General features: G+C 40.3%; 1 protein-coding gene across 1 annotated transcript in view; it reads right to left on the bottom strand.

The window, feature by feature from the left end:
- The window catches only part of CD96 (CD96 molecule), a 72,073-nt gene that overhangs the window by 48,700 nt on the left and 4,973 nt on the right, over positions 1-18,400 (bottom strand). Inside the window, exons 3-4 of the mRNA XM_058661337.1 lie at positions 14,739-14,860; positions 1,268-1,475 (exon numbers count right to left, since the gene is read on the bottom strand). Of these exons, the coding sequence (XP_058517320.1) occupies positions 1,268-1,475; positions 14,739-14,860 (330 nt within the window). The remainder of the gene's footprint in view (positions 1-1,267; positions 1,476-14,738; positions 14,861-18,400) is intronic.

Below are 18,400 nucleotides of genomic sequence, written 5' to 3'. Positions count from 1 at the left end.
GGAAACTGGGTCTGTTAACAGTCTGGGAGCTGTAATAGCTAGGAACTAGAATGGCTCTTTACAAACAACTTGGTGATTTCTTCAATTTTTGACCTCTCATAATGATGTGGTAAGATTCTAAATAAAAACATATTTTTGTTTGTTCTGCTATTCAGAGAACTGAGGAACAATCTAGATGTTTGTACCCTCAGGTTTTATGAAGCAATTTTCATTTTGTATATCTCATTTGCAGATACAACTTATTGCTCATATATCACTGCTTTTTAGATTTGCCCTTCTTGAAGCATAACCCTGTTATAAATGCTGGTCTTGGTTACACACCGCTCCTCACCCCCGCATCCTAGCCATAGCTGGAGGACTCTGTTCATTGATATTTCCTTGTACTGAGGCAAAACAGAATGTCTATATTTTCACCCTGAATTTGCATACTGCAGAGGCTCTGCATTTTGAATGAAGCCATAGTTGACTTTCCAACTCAGCTTTGCGCACTGTGCAGAACGCTGGTCACAGAGCTAGCCCTGCAGGCTGCTTTGCTAGAGGCAGGATATCTCTCACTCCAGCTGGCCTGGCAGGAAGGAGGGGAGCTCCTGCAGTTTCTCTGGGGCTTAGTTTATCACCTTCAGCACTCACACTGGCCTTATTCAACCTTGTCTAAGAAAGATAATTAGACAATGAGGCAATTAGATTTTGGCAGTTTTAACTAAAGTTATTAAAATTGTGAAAAGGTAGTGGTCACTAGGAAACTGACCCATGTATGATCTTAGTATACTTTAGCCTATTCAGCATTGAATCATCATTCCTTTTCTTCCTCTTGCTCTCCTCCCTTAATAAGAATGACAAATATTAAAATAAACAGACTTCCAGAATATTTTCTTTTTAACTTGAGAGTTAGAAAAAATATAGACAAGAGGATAGGGGAGAGAGATTTCATCTGTTGGTTCATTTTGCACATGCCCACAAGGACTAGGACCTTGCTAAGCTGAAGCTGGGAGCCAGGAACTCCAGTTGGGTCTCTCACACGGGTGGCAGAGTCCCAGGTACTATAGAACTACATTAACAGGAAATTGGAATAGACAGGTGAGCTGGGACTCAAACCCAGGTACTCTGTCATTGGGTATAAGCATCTTAATCCCAAGCCCAGTTTCTAGAATATTTGGCCTTCTGTGGTTCCTCACCCCCTGCATAAAAGGGGAGCTTCTTTTCTGGGGAGAGTGAAGCAAAAACAGTGATGAGAAGATCACGGAATTCATAGAGCAAAAATCCTTACCAAAAACTTTGACTGTGGTGGAGCTCGTTGCCATTTTGCCGGAACTGAGTCTAACTTGGCAAGAGAATTTTCGGTCATCATCTTGGATTTGGACTGGAGAGAGGTAGAGTCCGTGGTCTGCGTGTAGCTTGACTCTGTCTTTGAATAATGCAGACGTGCTGTTGGGACGTTCTTGGGAGATAAGAGTTTCCTGAGTCCCATTAACTTCCTGGTAAGAAGGAAAAGAGTTCCAGGTTATGAAGCATTTGACTGTGCCAGCCCTGGACTATGTGCTTCACAAGCATTAGTTCATTAATTTCTGGTAAAATAGAGAGGAAGAATGAAGAAATGGAAATTAGAGGTGTTAAGCATGTTATCAGAGAAATAATCATTGCCTTTGATGTTCTGTTAAAACCATAGAAAAAGGCTAGTGCTAGCACTCAGCTCTCACTTGGGAAGTTCTGATATATCCCTGCTAAGACTCCTCCCAGGCTATCTTAGAAAAGGATTCCTTGTGCAACGGAGACTATCAAGTCCAGATGTGAAGATGCAGTGCAGTGTGAATCTCTACTCCAGACCAAAGATAGACTAGTAATGAAACTATTAGCTGTATCTTGACAATGGGAGGCTAGACTCCGCCATTGTCCATGCCTGCAATGATGAACATGTGACTGTTTATGAAGAGATATGTTATAGTAATTATGTAGGGGAATTCAGTGGGAAGAGGGGATTTTGGGAGGAAACAGGGGAAATAAAAATAAATAAGTAAGCAAATTTAAAAAAAGAAAAATAAATGAAAAATAAATAAAGTTAAAAAAAAGAAAAGAAAAGGCTTCCTCTATTATGAGTTGACCAAATCTTTCACAGAAATGAGTTGGAGGCCAAGGCATCTGTATTTACCAGCCAAAACTGCCAAAAGTGGCAGCCACGCAGCGAGATGGTGATAAACTACTGCTCTGAGCTTCCAAAGTGAAGGGTTTTTAAAAGATCAAACCACAAGCTGGGTAATAAGAAAACCAGATAAGGCAGTAAAAAACAAGACACTGTAAATCAGATAAGAGCACAAAAGGCACAGGTGGGAGCCATAAGCAGTTTACAGAAACAAAAATAGTATTATCAGGGTGTTGGGGTTACAACCAAAAACAGTCTCTTAACCAGAACAAACATGAATCATGGGTCATTATATCTGGGACTTATCCTTTTTTTTTTTTTTTTTTTTTAAGATTTATTGTATTTTTATTGCAAAGTCAGATACACAGCGAGGAGGAGAGACAGCGAGGAAGGTCTTCTGTCCTATGATTTACTCCATAAGTGACCACAATGGCTGGAGTTGATTTGATCCAAAGCCAGGAGCCAGGAACTTCCTCTGGTTCTCCCACAAGGGTACAGGATCCCAAGGCCTTGGGCTGTCCTTGACTGCCTTCCCAGGTCCCAAGCAGGGAGCTGGATGCAAAGCGGGACTGTAGAGACCAGGACTAGTGCCCATATGGGATCCCAGTGTGTTCAAAGCAAGGACCTTAGCTACTAGGCTACCACATCGGGCCTGGACTTGTCCTTCTTTAAGGTCTTGTTCAAGCGGAAAATCTGGGGATTAAGATGGAGTCACAGTTGTTTACAGTTCATTAATGTCCTCTAATGGGGTGGGGTAGGTATAGGAGTTCAGAGAGGTGGTCCATGACAGTTGCTCCCTTCACAGGGAGGGTACGATGAGGGAAGGAGGCACAATGCATACAAAATTCAAGGACGCACTCCCTCTCGTGATCTTTGCAAGGGACATCAGCATCTGAGAGTGAGGACCTCCCTCAGTTTCATGCCTCACATAACCCCTCGCCTCTATCTTATCTTAATGCTGGTTCTGACACTTCTTGCCTTGCTTCTGTGTTTGCACCAACTACATAGAGGACACATGAAAAGCAGGTTGTAAATGTGAAGTTGGGTAAAAGATGAAATTTCAACTCGAGATTCCTCTACTTCATATCCTTCCTTGGGTCTGTGAAGCACAGCCTCTATTACTGGTGCAGTGTGTCCATGAATAAGCTCACTGGAATGTAACAGTACTGATTGTGTCAGCGAATGTGCTGACCATGAACACAGCCAGGGGAGGGTTGCTGGGGCACACGCGAGTGGAGGAGCAGTCTTACATTCCTACATCCCTCTGTAGTGTAATTCATATTCTCAGTCGAGTTGCTCTGAGAATGCTCTGCTGCACATGCTTCTTCTCCAGAGAGCCTAATCTGACTGATTGCTCTATTTGATTGCAACGTGTGCAGGAGATCCAAGGCTGAGAAATACCAGGTTAACCATAAGTACCAGCTGGATCATTGTGTGGGTTTAAATGGAGGGAGTGAAAAGTAAGAAGGGTCCACCAGAATGCATTTGATGGGGAAAGTCACAGAATGATGAAAACAAACATTTGTGACCATTTGTGAATGAGACAGATTCGAGGCAGAAGAAAGGCAGGTAAATGGATGAATGCTAAGAGGCAGACACACAAAAGCAGACTTTTTTTTTTTTTAAGATTTATTTTATTTTCATTACAAAGTCAGATATACTGAGAGGAGGAGAGATAGAGAGAAAGTGGAGCTGCCGGGACTAGAACCAGCAGCCACATGGGATCAAGGCGAGGACCTTAACCACTAGGCCACGCTGCCGAGCCCAAAAAGCAGACTTTTAAAATAGTTTATACAGGGCCCGGCGGCGTGGCCTAGTGGCTAAAGTCCTCGCCTTTAAAGCCCTGGGATTCCATATGGGCACCGGTTCTAATCCCAGCAGCTCCACTTCCCATCCAGCTCCCTGCCTGTGGCCTGGGAAAGCAGTCGAGGACGGCCCAAAGATTTGGGACCCTGCACCCGCGTGGGAGACCCGGAGGAGGTTCCTGGTTCCCGGCATCGGATTGGTGCGTACCGGCCTGTTGCGGCTCACTTGGGGAGTGAAACATTGGATGAAAGATCTTCCTTTCTGTCTCTCCTCCTCTCTGTATATCCGGCTTTCCAATAATAATAATAAAGTCTTTAAAAAAAATAGTTTATACAGACATGTAGACATATATGTCACGGAGAGTTCCAGAAAATACTTAGCAGCACGTTCTCTGTAGGACACAGTTCTATAACTTCCTCTGTGTAGGCTCTGAGTCAGCTGCACATAAAGATGGTGGAGCGCATGCAAAGAATCATACTCTGCTCAACTCTCACCCCAGGGACAATATACCCCCCAAAAGCTATAAAGGTAAGTAAGAGTCTGTGCTATTGTCAGTCTAGTAAAACAGAGCATCAGAAAACCAAAGGAAGAAAAATTGTCTACCCGAGACAGGGCTCCAAGAGGAGCCTTGAGGACTGGGTGGCTTAGGGAGAAAGAGCTGGGATTTGTTTCTCCCATCCTGGTGGACTTGGAGGCCATAGTTTGCGAAGCAGTCTCCCCCTTCAGGTCCTTCAGCACAACATCACACACCTGACAGCCTTGTGTGCAAATTTTGTGAGGCTTTTGGAGGCCAAATTTGCCTTGGTCATTTAGTAAATGATTGTCATTTGAACTACTACCATCTCTTAATTTGTTGTGGGAAGAAGGGCAATCCTTGGCACAGGTTTGAAACTGGTGAAACTGCTTTTACCTTGTTAAGTAACAGGAAGTGTCTGGCCCAGCAGTTTAATTGATAGAGGAAAAGACACATTTTCCCCATTCCTTTCTCCAAACTTGATCAAAGGTTTTATGTTACTGTTTCTGCACAATTGATTATTGCAGAGAATAGAAGCTTTTCCTTCATCAAGAAAGGTGGGAATCAACCGCAAGGAGGACCCTCGAGGCCACAGCATGAGAGTTCCTAGAGTCCAGGGACAGATGCAGATGGCTATGTATGAAGGGATCCATGAACTGGCTGTTGCAGGTGACAGAACGAACTGGATCCAATAGTGGCTGGCACACAAGAGTCAGGTCTGAAGTCACCCCAGGCAAGGTTTCTTGGGAGACTTCGCAACTAGACGGCTGGACTCAAATTCTGGCCACAAGGAAATCATAAGAAATGTGGTCAGTCATGGAATGCATATGTCAGGACTGGGCCTCCTCAAGTTCTGATGCCTGTGCAATGGGCCGCATGACCAGATGCGCACTGGGAACATGGCAGCTAGCTCATCTAGGACAGCTGAGGATACGGAGTGCCTTATCAAAACACGGAAATCAGACTAGGTTGAATGACTTGCCTGTCCAAGCTTTGCAGCATGTTCCTGGGTTCTGTGGATGCACTGTGGTGGACTTGGTTAGCCAACAGACCTTGGAAAGATTTTCTTAACCTTGGTGCCGTGAAGTCAACAACTTCTAAGAACTATCAAAACCACTCAAGTAACACCCTCAGAACACTCATCCCTACTTCGGGTCTCCAAGGTGTCGTCAATGAATATCCCACATCCCCAGGTGCTGACGTAGTTTGACCGTAGGAGTGGCCTCCTCCCCATCACTCCTTGCAGATACAGGAGAGAAAAAAGAAACAGTGTCCCACCCACCTACCTTCCTCTATACCTCAATCCTCCCCACCCTAATTAAGGTTCACATGGGTATACATTCCACTCAGCGATGCGAACAATATTAAAAATTAAAAAAATTAAAAAAAAATAAAAGGAACCATGGCAAGAACCTGCATGTGAATGGCTGCCCTCACAAAACAAAATTAAGCAGAGAAGGAACAGATTCCCAAATGTAAACAATGAAAAATCTAGCAGCTGGAGAGGGAGAAATACTACCAATATGCTATAACCACTTAAAATTTTATGTTCTCATTAGTTACAGCTTAAATTTGTTCAGCACCTACTATTTTGTAGGCATTGTACAAAGTTCTTTCAAGTGTTATTTACTCCTTACAATAATTTGGAATTAACTCAGGGCCATACAAAGTAAGTTTAAATGAGAATATAAAAAGTAAGGCTGCTCAGAACCATGGGCAGATAAACACCAGAGATTACTTGCGCTAGTAAAAACCAAATCAGTAAAAAAAAGTAATAAAGCAGCTTTCTGGCTTTCTGGTATGAAACATTTAAAAGTTTGAGAAATCCAAAAATCTCCACAGAAGTTGTGGATTGCAGTGGTGTGGGCAGCTTTCTGGTTGAAAGCTTTTAGATATATTGATCCTCTCAACAACAAGAGCCATAGAGCATCCTTCAATTCCTTCCTGATGATAATGATGTTAGTTAACTTGGTCTACAGGCAACAGATAGGGTTCCTGTACAAAGCATTTGTTTCTACTTATGTTGCTCTTCTTATTTTCAAACTAACTTTTAGTATTTCTAAAACGTTTTGTAACATTCAAGGCATCACCTTGGAAGCAGGGAGATTAATCTTGTCCCCAGGATTTAAAACTTCTCAGATTCCAGAATTACTGAAAGCATAATTTTCTGTGATTTATAACCACTCTCAAGCATTCTGGACACAGAATGGACTAAGTCAGTGATAAAAACCATGCGTTAGTCAACCTGGTCTCCTATTGCTCTCAACTTGTGTATACTTCACTTTTGGTGTCACCACAGCTAATGAAGGATCCTAGGGTGACTGGAAAATACTGTTCCTAGAAAAATACAAATAAAGCAAGATCTCAAAATAAATAGCACCCTGTCTTTACATCCTTGTCTTTATATAATATTTTGATATTTGGGGAGGGGTTTTAGATTTTTCCTAAAATTTTAATTTAAAATATTTTATTAAAATATTCACTTTGGGGGCTGTCATTGTGTAATATAATAAATTGAGCCACTGTCTGTAGCACCACACAGTGTTCTGGTTCATGTCCCAGATGTTCGAGGTCCCTGGTAAGAGTCTGGAAAAAGCAGGAGCAGATGGCCCAACTACTTGATTCACTACATTTACAGGGAAAACTCGAAGAGGCTCCTGGATCATGCTTCGGCCTGGCCCAATGCTGGTCATTGTGGTCATTTGGGTTGTGAACCTGGCATGGAAGACCCCACTCTACCTCCCCCTCTCTCTGTGTAGATCTTTCAAATAAATAATTAAATTCACACTTAAATAGCCACAGGCAATTAGTGGTTGCTGTATCAGACAATATAACAATATAACATTTGCAAAAACAAAACTATTGATTACTCATTTTTCTGATGCTCCCCCAAATTTTGCTTTCAAAGTTGAGGATCTTATTGACCTCACTCTAATCCCAGCATTGGGTCATAGAGCTACTAAGTGGTAGTGTCAGGATTTAAATCAATAATTTTATCTGAAAATCATGCTGTTAATGACTTTGGTATATACAAATACTGCCTTCCAAAGTAGTAGATGAAATTCTCTGTCTATTCTGCTTACAGTCTACTTGAGAAGAGCAAATGTAGAAGAAACACAAATACAGAAAAATCAGAATTATAGAAGAGAAACAAATGCATGATTCACAAAAGCTTTTAGGTAAGAGTTTGATAATTAGTATTATGCAGGCTTAATGACATCACTTTGATCTTGGAAAGCTGCTGATCAATGACCTTTGCAGACCTGAGAATCCTAAAATCCTTTATTGAGGCTAACTTTGTATCAGAATCAGAATTTCAGTCCAGAAGAATGAGGTTGATACTACTTGATTTAGTGATATTCTCTCATTTCTGACTGATTAAGCTGCTTGGAGCACAGCTCCATGTGTGAGCTGGCTGAATTGACCCTACCACATGGTGGGGTTGACCGTAGCATGTGCAGGAGTACAGGTCACTCAAGAGCTGCTGTTGAACACATTGATTGCTACTTCTCTATCTGCACGTTGCTTCCTCTCTTCATGTTTCCTTCATTTGCTCGCTAGCCAGCCTGTGCTGTCAAAACTGGCTGCCCGTGCAGCTTCCATGTCCATTTCCATTACCAACTCTTACTTGTTTTGGTGAAGACTGTCAGTTTTCCCCTGACTTTGGGACTGATATTTCCTGAACAGCTTCCCCAATCCATGCTGCCAACTCATGGGTTTCAATGTCTTGGTGCAGTATATGCCTGTCTTCTGCCACACAAAATGTTCTTTCACTATCCAAACATGATCTTTTCTAATAAAGTTTCCTACATCTACCTAGTCAGAATGAAACTATTTTCCTTCTATAGTAACATTTTGTGCATTGTAATTTAAGGTAGGTTGGCTGTTGCCAGCTAAAAGGTTGCAGTTTTGTTTTCTCCATGTGTATAAGCATTGGAAACCAGCACTGAATCAGAATTTTCATTTTCCTTTGCTTCTTAATTGAGGAATAGCACAATATTAAAAAGAGATTATTGAAAAAAATATGTAGATACATAAGCACTTAAAGATATGCAAGTAGTAGAATTTAGCTATGTGCCCTTCTCACTAACATTGATTTGTTAAAATTGGTAATATTCTTTTCATTCTCCTCATGATTTATGTCTTCGAGACAGATATTTCCACAGCACCTTCCCCAGTTCATATTGCTGACTTGTACTAATGGTTTCAGTGTCTTGGTTGTGCGCCTACCTGTCTTTCGTCATCCAAAGCGTTCTTTCATTATCCAAATGTAACCTTTCCTAGTAAGCTTTCCTAGATCTAACTAGTGAGAATAAAATAATTTTACTTGTATGCCAGTATTTTCACATTTTAACTAAAGGTAGGAAATGTGTCCTGGAGAGTATGAACCTTTGCACAACCTAGCATTCAAAATGCATCCATTTACTGCAGAACCACCTGCAAAGAGCATAATCTGGGAGTGGGAGTGGCCCAGTAGGGAAAAAGTGGGCACCTCCCTCTTGAGTTGGGTTGAACTGGGCTTCAATGCCCATTAACATGTATGAGAGCTGAATGGGATGTGGGACAGACTGGACAAGTCTGCTGTACATTTGGCATGCATGGGAACCAGGGTAGGGGCTAGGCGTGGTGGGATTATTGGGAGTCGCCCCGACTAGGCTACAGCTCCCACTTGTTTGCAAGAGGGCCATGTGTATGCTGGGCAGAATCAGGCTTGACTGCAATACCCATTGGTTCATGTGGAAGACAGGGCTAGAAACAGACCTGATCCAGCAAATGCAACCACCAACATATGCATAAGCTGATTGGGGCAAGAGACTGTGCCAGACCCTGCACTGGCATTCACAAACAAGAATCTGGTCTGGGATAACCTCAGACAAAGTTTCTTTGGGGATCCCTCCAATTGAACTGCTGACCTCAGGACTCTAATCATAAAGAGAATTGCAGGTTCTGTGTTCTGACCATGGAGTGCATGTATCAAAGCTGAGCCTCCTCAGAGGCTCAGATGGAACAGTGGACAGCATATCCAGGTGCACATGGATGATATGGTGGTCCATCAGAGCCTGCAGAGAACACCTGGTACCACAACAAAGGATGGAGACAGAACAAATCGATCATCTGCCCCAGCCATGTGTTGGCAGTGAAAATCTGGCCAAATGGAGACTCTAAAGTGGACTATGTCAGTCAGTGGATTCTGGAGAGATTTCATCGTGCTTGGAATGGCGAGATTGGCAGCAATTCAGAACTGTTGAACTATCAAAACTACTTGAGCAGTGTCCTTGGAGCATGCCCCACATCGGGGACCTGGGATGGGGCGGAAGGTCGGGTGGGGCTTCTCCTGTTATCTCCCTCCTTACCCTAGACACACACACACACACACACACACACACAATGTGGAAACAATGATCTTATCCACTTTCCTGTAATCCTTGACCCTTTGTGCCCTAATCAACTATGTAAAGATTTTCAAAATAAAAGAAAAAAAATGCATCCATTTATGCTATTGGATGGCACTGAAATTTAGACTAAGGGATTAAATGATAATTGGGAGGGAAAATTCAATGTTAGAATGTGTTTTAAAGCCCTCAAAGCAATACTGCAGATTTTCCTTGATTATCTAGGACATTTAATGGGAAAACTGTCACTTGATCTTATCTATCAACTGCATCTCATCTAAACATATTTACTCTATGATTTCTTTTACATCACCACATTATTCATGTAGACCCTGACTTCCCACAGAACAGTTACCTGTTTGTTTAGTTAGTCATCTCCCTTGCCAGATAAATTTCACATACACTTCCCAATTCTATATACTTCAATGTGGTCACAATCCTGAAATGGCTCATCTTTGAAGACAAAGGATTAGTTCCATCAGTGTATGTTACACTAATAGGAATAAGGTATAGGTAATGAAAGGGTTAATTATAAAGGTGACTGTACTCCTGGAAGTCTGGAATCTCCAAAGAGACACCTGCATCCTGTTACCAGCAAAGCTCCTATTTCCTGAAAGACCAGGAGGCAGACAGGAGAAAGGGAGAATCTTGGAGTTTTTGGATTTACAGAAAAGACAGCTGCCCTCGAGGCATGCTGATTTATTACTGTCTGCATTGAAGTGACATGATCAGGACTCCTAATCTATACATTGTAAATTCCTATCTCATGCTTTGTGTTTTGTGTCACTGTTACCCCCAATCATGTACTTGCTCACTGTCATGTAGCTTTTGATTCTCTTACTATAAAACCCCATGATTATTTTGTTCAGGGTATTTCTTGCTTATGGCAAGAGCTTGCCCCCTGGACCAGAAATTAAAATCATGTCACTTGCCTTGGAGTCTTGCTAGGATTCATTGAACCCCAACAAGGTAACAAAAGTTTTTTTCTGGATACTGAAAGTCCCAATAGAATTTTTTATGAGAGTCATAATTGAACAAATTTGGATATGAATTATATTTTATAATATTATGCTTATATAAAAATATTATTATTGTCTCCAATGACCATAGAAGTTTAGTTTGTAAAATTGTTTTCAGGATTTAATGATGCTCTTGGGATTGGAGGCTTTTGTAGGTTCCCAGAATTACTGAAAGCTTAACACATCAGGCTTCTGTCCTCCATCGTTTCTACTTTTTAATCATTTTCTGTAGTCCACATTATAGTATCTGTAGGAATAATTAATGTAACATTATAGTTACTATTTTTGTATAATGAGGAGTTGAAGATATAATATAGAGATTATAGTAAATATTTCTGTGTTCTGCACACATGTAAAAGTTGTAAGAAGGTCTGTAGTATTTTTTTTCTTAATAAAAAGACATTAGATGATTTCTCATCAGACTGGCTTAATCCCAGGACCGTCCAAAGTGTAGACGTAAACCAAAGAAACAAGTAAATTTTGACATGTGAAAAGCAAATGCACATTAGGAATTTAATTATGACAGTTGCCAACACAATATTGGTTCCTTTTGAGGAGCGCTTCCTTTCAGAATGACTCCTCAAGTTGTCTGTACCATGATGTATTCTGAAAGTGACAGTGTGGCTTGAGATTCTAGCAGCTCCTTAGGCTCAACCTCTCGCTATGTGACCTGTTGTATATTGTGGATCTCTTTAATCTTAAATTTCCTTTCTGTTTTCAAAGATGTAGTCTTTTTCTTTTCTCCTTTTTTTTAAGGAAGTTACCACGTAACTGGTACCTTATCAATCATTTAATCTTTAATACCTAATAACCTACCAGTCATCATCCGATGAAACAGCATAAATTTAGCAACTGTTAATGAAATATAAGGACAGTGGAAAAGAGGACATATTGAATATATCCATCAATTTCCAACCACGTGTTTATTGTCTATGCTCTAGACACCACGTATGCTACATGCCAGTCACATAGTTCTGATGCCAGTCATGGAGTTTCTTTTTTTTTTTTTCTCTGTAGGAGAGTCATGTAAAAGACTCTTTTAAAAGACTCATGTAAAAGGCTGAAGCTATATATATGCTTGGAAAAACAGATTACATATTTGTATCACTATGGATTAACTTATTGGCCAGCTAAATCTCTATGGTAAGGTGTTAGTAAAACACTTGCCACGGATAATGAGATTATGATAATTAGGATAGGAACATTATGTTCTCTCGGTAAAAACACTGACAGCATAAGCAGAGCATAAACTTTCCAATTCTGTGATGTTTGCCAGATTTCTGCTCTCCCAGCGTGATCACCACCTTAGCCTTTTTCTAAGAACCGAATTTTGTCACGTTTAAGAAATTGATTTACATACAATTGTATCATGTTTAAGAGATTACACATTAATAGACATCATGTCCACGATGCCTGTGTTTTGGAAACCAGATCCTTTAAAGGTGAAACGCATTTTGTGACAAGTGACAAAGAGACCTTGTAGATTACAAAAAAAGAAAGTTTGAGAAAATTATCTTAAGGCTTATTTTAAATTTTATGTTATTTGCTATTTCAAAAAAGATTTAGACAGTGAAAAATTATCAAGAGGTTTTCTGTTAAAGTGCACTTAGCTTGGATTTAGCACAACCCACAGAAATCTTTCTCAGCGTAGAATTCAGTTTCCAGGACAGTCCACAAATATCCAGGTAACTTCAAAAAAAAAAAAAAAAAAAAGAAAGAAAAAGAAACTTGCTTATGGGCCTGGCGCGATGGCGTAGTGGTTAAGGTCCTCGCCTTGCACGCGCCAGGATCCCATATGGGTGCTGGTTCTAATCCCGGCAGCCCCATTTCCCATCCAGCTCCCTGCCTGTGGCTGGGAAAGCATTCGAGGATGGCCCAAAGCCTTGGGACCCTGCACCAGCGTGGGTGACCAGGACGAGGTTCCTGGTTCCCAGCTTCGGATTGGCTCAGCTCTAGCCATTGCGGCCGCTTGGGGAGTGAATCATCGGATGGAAGATCTTCCTTTCTGTCTCTCCTCTCTGTATATCTGCCTTTCCAATAAAAATAAATAAATCTTAAAAAAAACTTACTAATTTTTATTGGAAAGTCAGATATATAGAGAGGAGCTGATTTTTACTCCCCAGGAAGCTGCAACGGCTGAAGCTGCGCAGATCCGAAGCCAGAAACTCCCACGTGGTCGCAGGGTCCCAAAGCTTTGGGCCATCCTCCACTGCTTTGCCAGGACACAGGCAGGGAACTGGATGGAAACCGGGGCTGCCAGAATTAGAACCTGCACCATATGGGACCCCGGCGCATTCAAGGCGAGGACTTTAGCCGCTAGGCCACCACACCAGGCCCTACGACATTTTTTAAATTAGAACATTTTTCATAAAATTCTCGGCTTATGAATGTAGATAAAATTTAGGAGGTTGGGCAGCTATAGGCCTGAGATTACTTGCAAAATGGGTAGAATTGAGTGGTAATGATGTCTTTTGCAAGTCCTGCTTTCTTCGTATATATTTGCTATTTGATTTCTACGAGCCTTAAAGTTAGTGTTTATCAGTCTTAACGTTGTGGAGCTGGTTCCATGGCTTAGATGTAAAGCCACTGCCTGTGGTGCCAGCATCCCATACGGATGTGCCTTCTTGTCCTGGCTGCTCCACTCTGATCTAGCTCCCTGCTAACTCACCAGGGAAAGCAATGGGAGATGGCTCACCTGCTTGTGTCCCTGTACCCATGGATAAGATCCAGAAGAAGCTCTGGCCTGGTGATTTACAGAGTGAGCCAGCTTTGTCTCTGTAGCTCTGACTTTCAACTATATAAACAGATCTTTAAAAATCAGTGTTGTTTGTTGTGTATTTCCCAGGAAACAGTCTCAAGGTTTTGGTTTTTTTTTTTTTCTTTTTTTGGAAAAGGAGTGTATAACTCTGCCTATGTTGTTTTTAAGACAAATATTTTTGGGAAGGATGCTTTGCTGGAAATGAGGCCTCTCATGGGCAACATCTCACTTTCTTTGTATTTAAAAGAATTTCTTTTACTAAAAATAATTGCATACATCTATGAGTTACCATATGATATTGAGTACATGTATAGAATACATCAAATCAACAATCTCCTAAAAATTTTTATGGTAAAAAGGAATTTCATTAATTTTTATATACAGTTTTTTTTTAAAAATAAAAATTGATGTATTTCTATTTGAAAGTCAGACATACAGAGAGAGGAGAGACAGAGAGGAAGATGATCCACTTGCTGATTTACCCTCTCCCGCAAGTGATCACTATGGCCAGAACTGCACCGATCCAAAGCCAGGTACCAGGAGCCTCACCCAGGCCTCCCATGCAGGGGCAGGACCCCAATGCCTCGGGCAGTCCCCGACTGCCCTCCCAGGCCACAAGCAGGGAGCTGGGAAGAAAGTGGGACTGCAGGGACCAGAACCAGCGCCCATACGGGATCCCAGCACACTCAAGGTGAGAACTTTGCCACTACGCCACTGCGCCAGGCTCTGTATACAGTTTTAAGAGCATAATGATACTTCCCACCCTTCCTTCTATTCCTCCTTATTCCCATCCTGTCTCTTTGTTACAATGGCATACTTCTATTTTTTGGCATTAATTTATAGTTGGAATCTTAGAGTTTTTTTATTTGCTTGGAAACTAGGTAACAGATCATTATGAATTATAGTCACCACAATCTGGTACATATTTCAATGCAGATTGCATCATTGACCTGCCCAGTAAGAAGGAAGCTTCCTGTGCCTTGTTTCCTCTGCTTTCCCCCTCCCTCCACCTCATCCAGGATGCTCCTTGTCCTAGTTTTACATGTTTGTCATTTTACTTCAACAATATTTAAGGATCACTGGGCTATGGACTGAAAAGGGCAGCACTTACCACTGACCAGGCAACGGCGAGTTCAGAAGTTTCTGCAGAGATGTTTTGAAAACATGGTATTTTCAGAGTCTGATTCAAGTTTATTTCTATTGTATGGCTGCTCCTCCATTCTTCCTGTGCAACTATTTCAAAACAAAGAGGGCAAATATGTGTATGTTGAATTAGATCATAAGGCGCTTTAATCAAAAGGACAAGAACCCCTTTTGTACAGAGATCTGTCCTCAGAGTCCACTTATAAAGAGAAGAGCCAGAGTCTTTCAGTTGTTCTCCGTGCATAAATGGCAAAGCTTAGCCACTTCTACTCATTACTGAAAAATTACAGGGAAGTTCCTTGAATAGGATGTAACTTATAATTTGACATGTGCTTCTGCTTTTGTCCTGGATCGACAGCCTTGATCTTCAGGTAACATTTCCTTGATAAAATAGAATATAATAATTTATAATCTAGTCTCAATTATCCTCCTTTTAAATTTTTTATTTTACAGACTGATTTTAGAATAGCATTGGATTCATAGCAAAATTGACTATTGGGTTACAGACAGCCCATGTACTTACAGCCCTATCCTACCCACCTCGAGCGTCTCTCCCTGTTAGTATTCAGCACCAGGGCAACTCGTTTGGTACAACTTGTGAACCTACACTGATGTATCTTCCAAAGTCCACAGTTCATATCAGAGTTTATTCTTTGCATGGTGCTTTTTGTTGGATTTCACAAGTGTGTTATAGCCAGTAGCCATCACTGAGGTAGTACAGAGTGGTTTCCTGGCCCTAAAGTCCTGTGACATTGCTACTCATCCCTCCTGTCCACAACTCATGGTTATATTTTTAGAGATTATAAACTATATTCCAACAAGTGAATGATATGGAAAGCACATAAAGAAATCTGAGTTAGCATTATTAGTGAATTATTCTGGTCACTGAGGTCACATGAGATAAATGTGTATATTACAGGCTCTTCCTTTCAGAAAGTTCTACATATACATAGACATTTGTGAATAAACTATAATGACATCAAAGCTTGATTTATAAGTGGAAAGCAACTTTATCATTCTAACATGGTAAAGATTTGATATATTTTCTCTTTATTCATGCATATTTGTTTGTATATTTATAGTTTTTATAAAATTCTATTTACCAATAAATATTAAATATATTCTTATGCAGAAATATTTGATCACTCCTAAGATTTTTTTTTAATTTCTGGAGAGTTAATGTAATTCCATCATAAAAAAACATAGTAATAGTTTTGCTCATTTCTTACTCATTTATTTATTTTTATATTTTTCATGATTTAGTTCCATAGCACAGGGATTTGCCCTTTCAGCCCATCTGTGTCCAGCCTCCCATTGTTTCACTCCTTTCTAATTATTAAATTGTCCACTCTTTTAGTTTTTTCTTCAAAGTTTTTAAACTTTTCAATGCCATAGCAATGTTCATACTTATGATAAGTTTAATTCCTCTTAAAATCCCTGACATAGGGCCTGGCACAGTAGCCTAGTAGGTAAAGTGGACGCACCAGGATCCCATATGGGAACCAGTTTGTGTCCCAGCGGCCACGCTTCCCATTCAGCTCCCTGCTTGTGGCCTGGGAAAGCAGTCTAGGATGGCCCAAAGTCTTGGGACCCTGCACCTGCGTGGGAGACCCGGAAGAGGCTCCCAGCTTCTGGCTTCAGATCATCTTAGCTCTGACCATTGTAGCCAGTTGTTGAGTGGATCAGAGGATGGAAGATCTTCTCTCTGTCTTTACTCTCTCTGTATATATGATTTTCATAAAAAAATCCCCGACATAGTACCATAACTTTGCAGTTATGGTATATCATAATCCCCTCTTAATCTCATAGCCTTTGTACATCCACTTTCTTATTGTAAAATTCTGCCCTTTTTCATGTTCACTGGTCACCTCTCTCTCCCTTTATTAAATATATGTTTGTTTTAATTTTTTTTCTGTTTTCTGGTTACCTCTTGACTGAGCAGTACTTTTGTAAGAAATTGTTTCTGATTTTCCTCTGATGTCTCCTGCCTCATCATCACTGCAATGTGGCATTTATTTGTTTATTTGATTGATGTCTGTTTATTCTTATTAGAGTTCATGAGGACAGAACATGCCCATATTCACAATACTGTGTCCTTGGTGCCTGACTTTGTAAGAACTTAAAAAAAATGTTGTCAGATGAAGAGTAACCACAAGAATTGAAGGACAGCCAAAGCTCAGATCCAATAACAAGCTGGTCTCCAGACAGTGTATTTGCGTGTCTTCGTATGAGATTATCACCCTTATATTATCTAGAGTATATATCTAGTGTTATTATTGTTTGTAATAATTACAAACAATACAAATTTCTTATGATAATTACAAGTAATACACGTTTCTTGTAATAATTGCAAGAAATAATTACTGTTATTTATCTTCCTAGTACTCCCAGTAGTAATACTATTTCCAACTATTAACAACTCTCTAAGGCTCTTGATGTAATTTGGCAAGTTAAAGCCTTGTAATATCCTTTTTCCCTGATTTTTCTGTATCTAACATAATATTTTAAAGTGGTTTTACTTATGTATAAGGTGAACAAGCTTCAACTATTTCATATATAATTTGGAAACATAATGATACTTCTCACCCTTCTGTTCCTTTCCCCTGGATTTTCACTGTCCCTTTTTCCTGTAGTTTTTCTTTGAATTTTTAAAATGGCATAATTTCAGTAAACAATTATATACCTAATCCTCCACTAAGTAAAGAATTCAGCAAATACTTAGGGACAACCAAGGTGCCTGAAGAGTATAGATAAGAGCTGTAAGCAATAATTAAATCTCAAAATGTCCATTTTGTTTATATACATTATGTTTTTTTGTCATCTATTATCACAAATCAGGACATGTTTTACTTTTAAAGCTGAGCTTAATAGCTACAGATATCTAAATGCATCAAAATCTTACAGCCTTTGGGTGATCCTTTCTTTGGCATAATGGTTAACTTGCATCTTGAGATGCCTGAATTCCATATTAGAGTGACTGGTACAAGCCCTGGCTCCTCTTTCTTTTCCAACTTCCTGATTATGTGTTCTCTAGGATTGAGTAGGAGATAGTTTAGATACTGTGGAACTCTGACACTCATATTGGAGACCCAAATTTAGTTCTGAACTTCTGGCTTTGTTCCAGTCCAGTCTTCAATGTTGTTGGTATTTAGAGAATAAATCATCAGATGAGGTCTTTATCTCTCTTTCAGATACAGAATCATTCTAAAAAAAAATAGATACTTTACAGTAGCATGCAAATTATAGAAAGGTAATATACAAAGCTAATTCAGAGAAAGGCATTTGATAGAATGAAAATCTCCTAAACCAAGAGGGAAATCTGTCAACTAAAATGAAAAAGAAATAAGCAGCAACTTGTTTATATATGGCATTCTCACCCATAACTTCAGTGTGTTAAGGCAAACAAGGTCGAAACACTGGAATGAGAACAGAATGCGCTCTCAGCGAGTCCCTGAGAAAAATGGAAGCAAGATTTAGACACACACTGCTTTGTGAGTAGAGAGAGGAGAATGATTCAGATGACAACAGAAATAGGAATAGGTGATTCACCCAACGGCCTCTGGTCCTTATTATTTCATGTTGAGATTCTCAATCTTCAATTTGCATTTGTGCATGTACTTCCTAAGTGTT

This window comes from Ochotona princeps, chromosome 3, assembly GCF_030435755.1.
Source record: "Ochotona princeps isolate mOchPri1 chromosome 3, mOchPri1.hap1, whole genome shotgun sequence".
Taxonomy (NCBI): domain Eukaryota; kingdom Metazoa; phylum Chordata; class Mammalia; order Lagomorpha; family Ochotonidae; genus Ochotona; species Ochotona princeps.
This window is presented reverse-complemented; position numbering and strand designations above follow the sequence as displayed.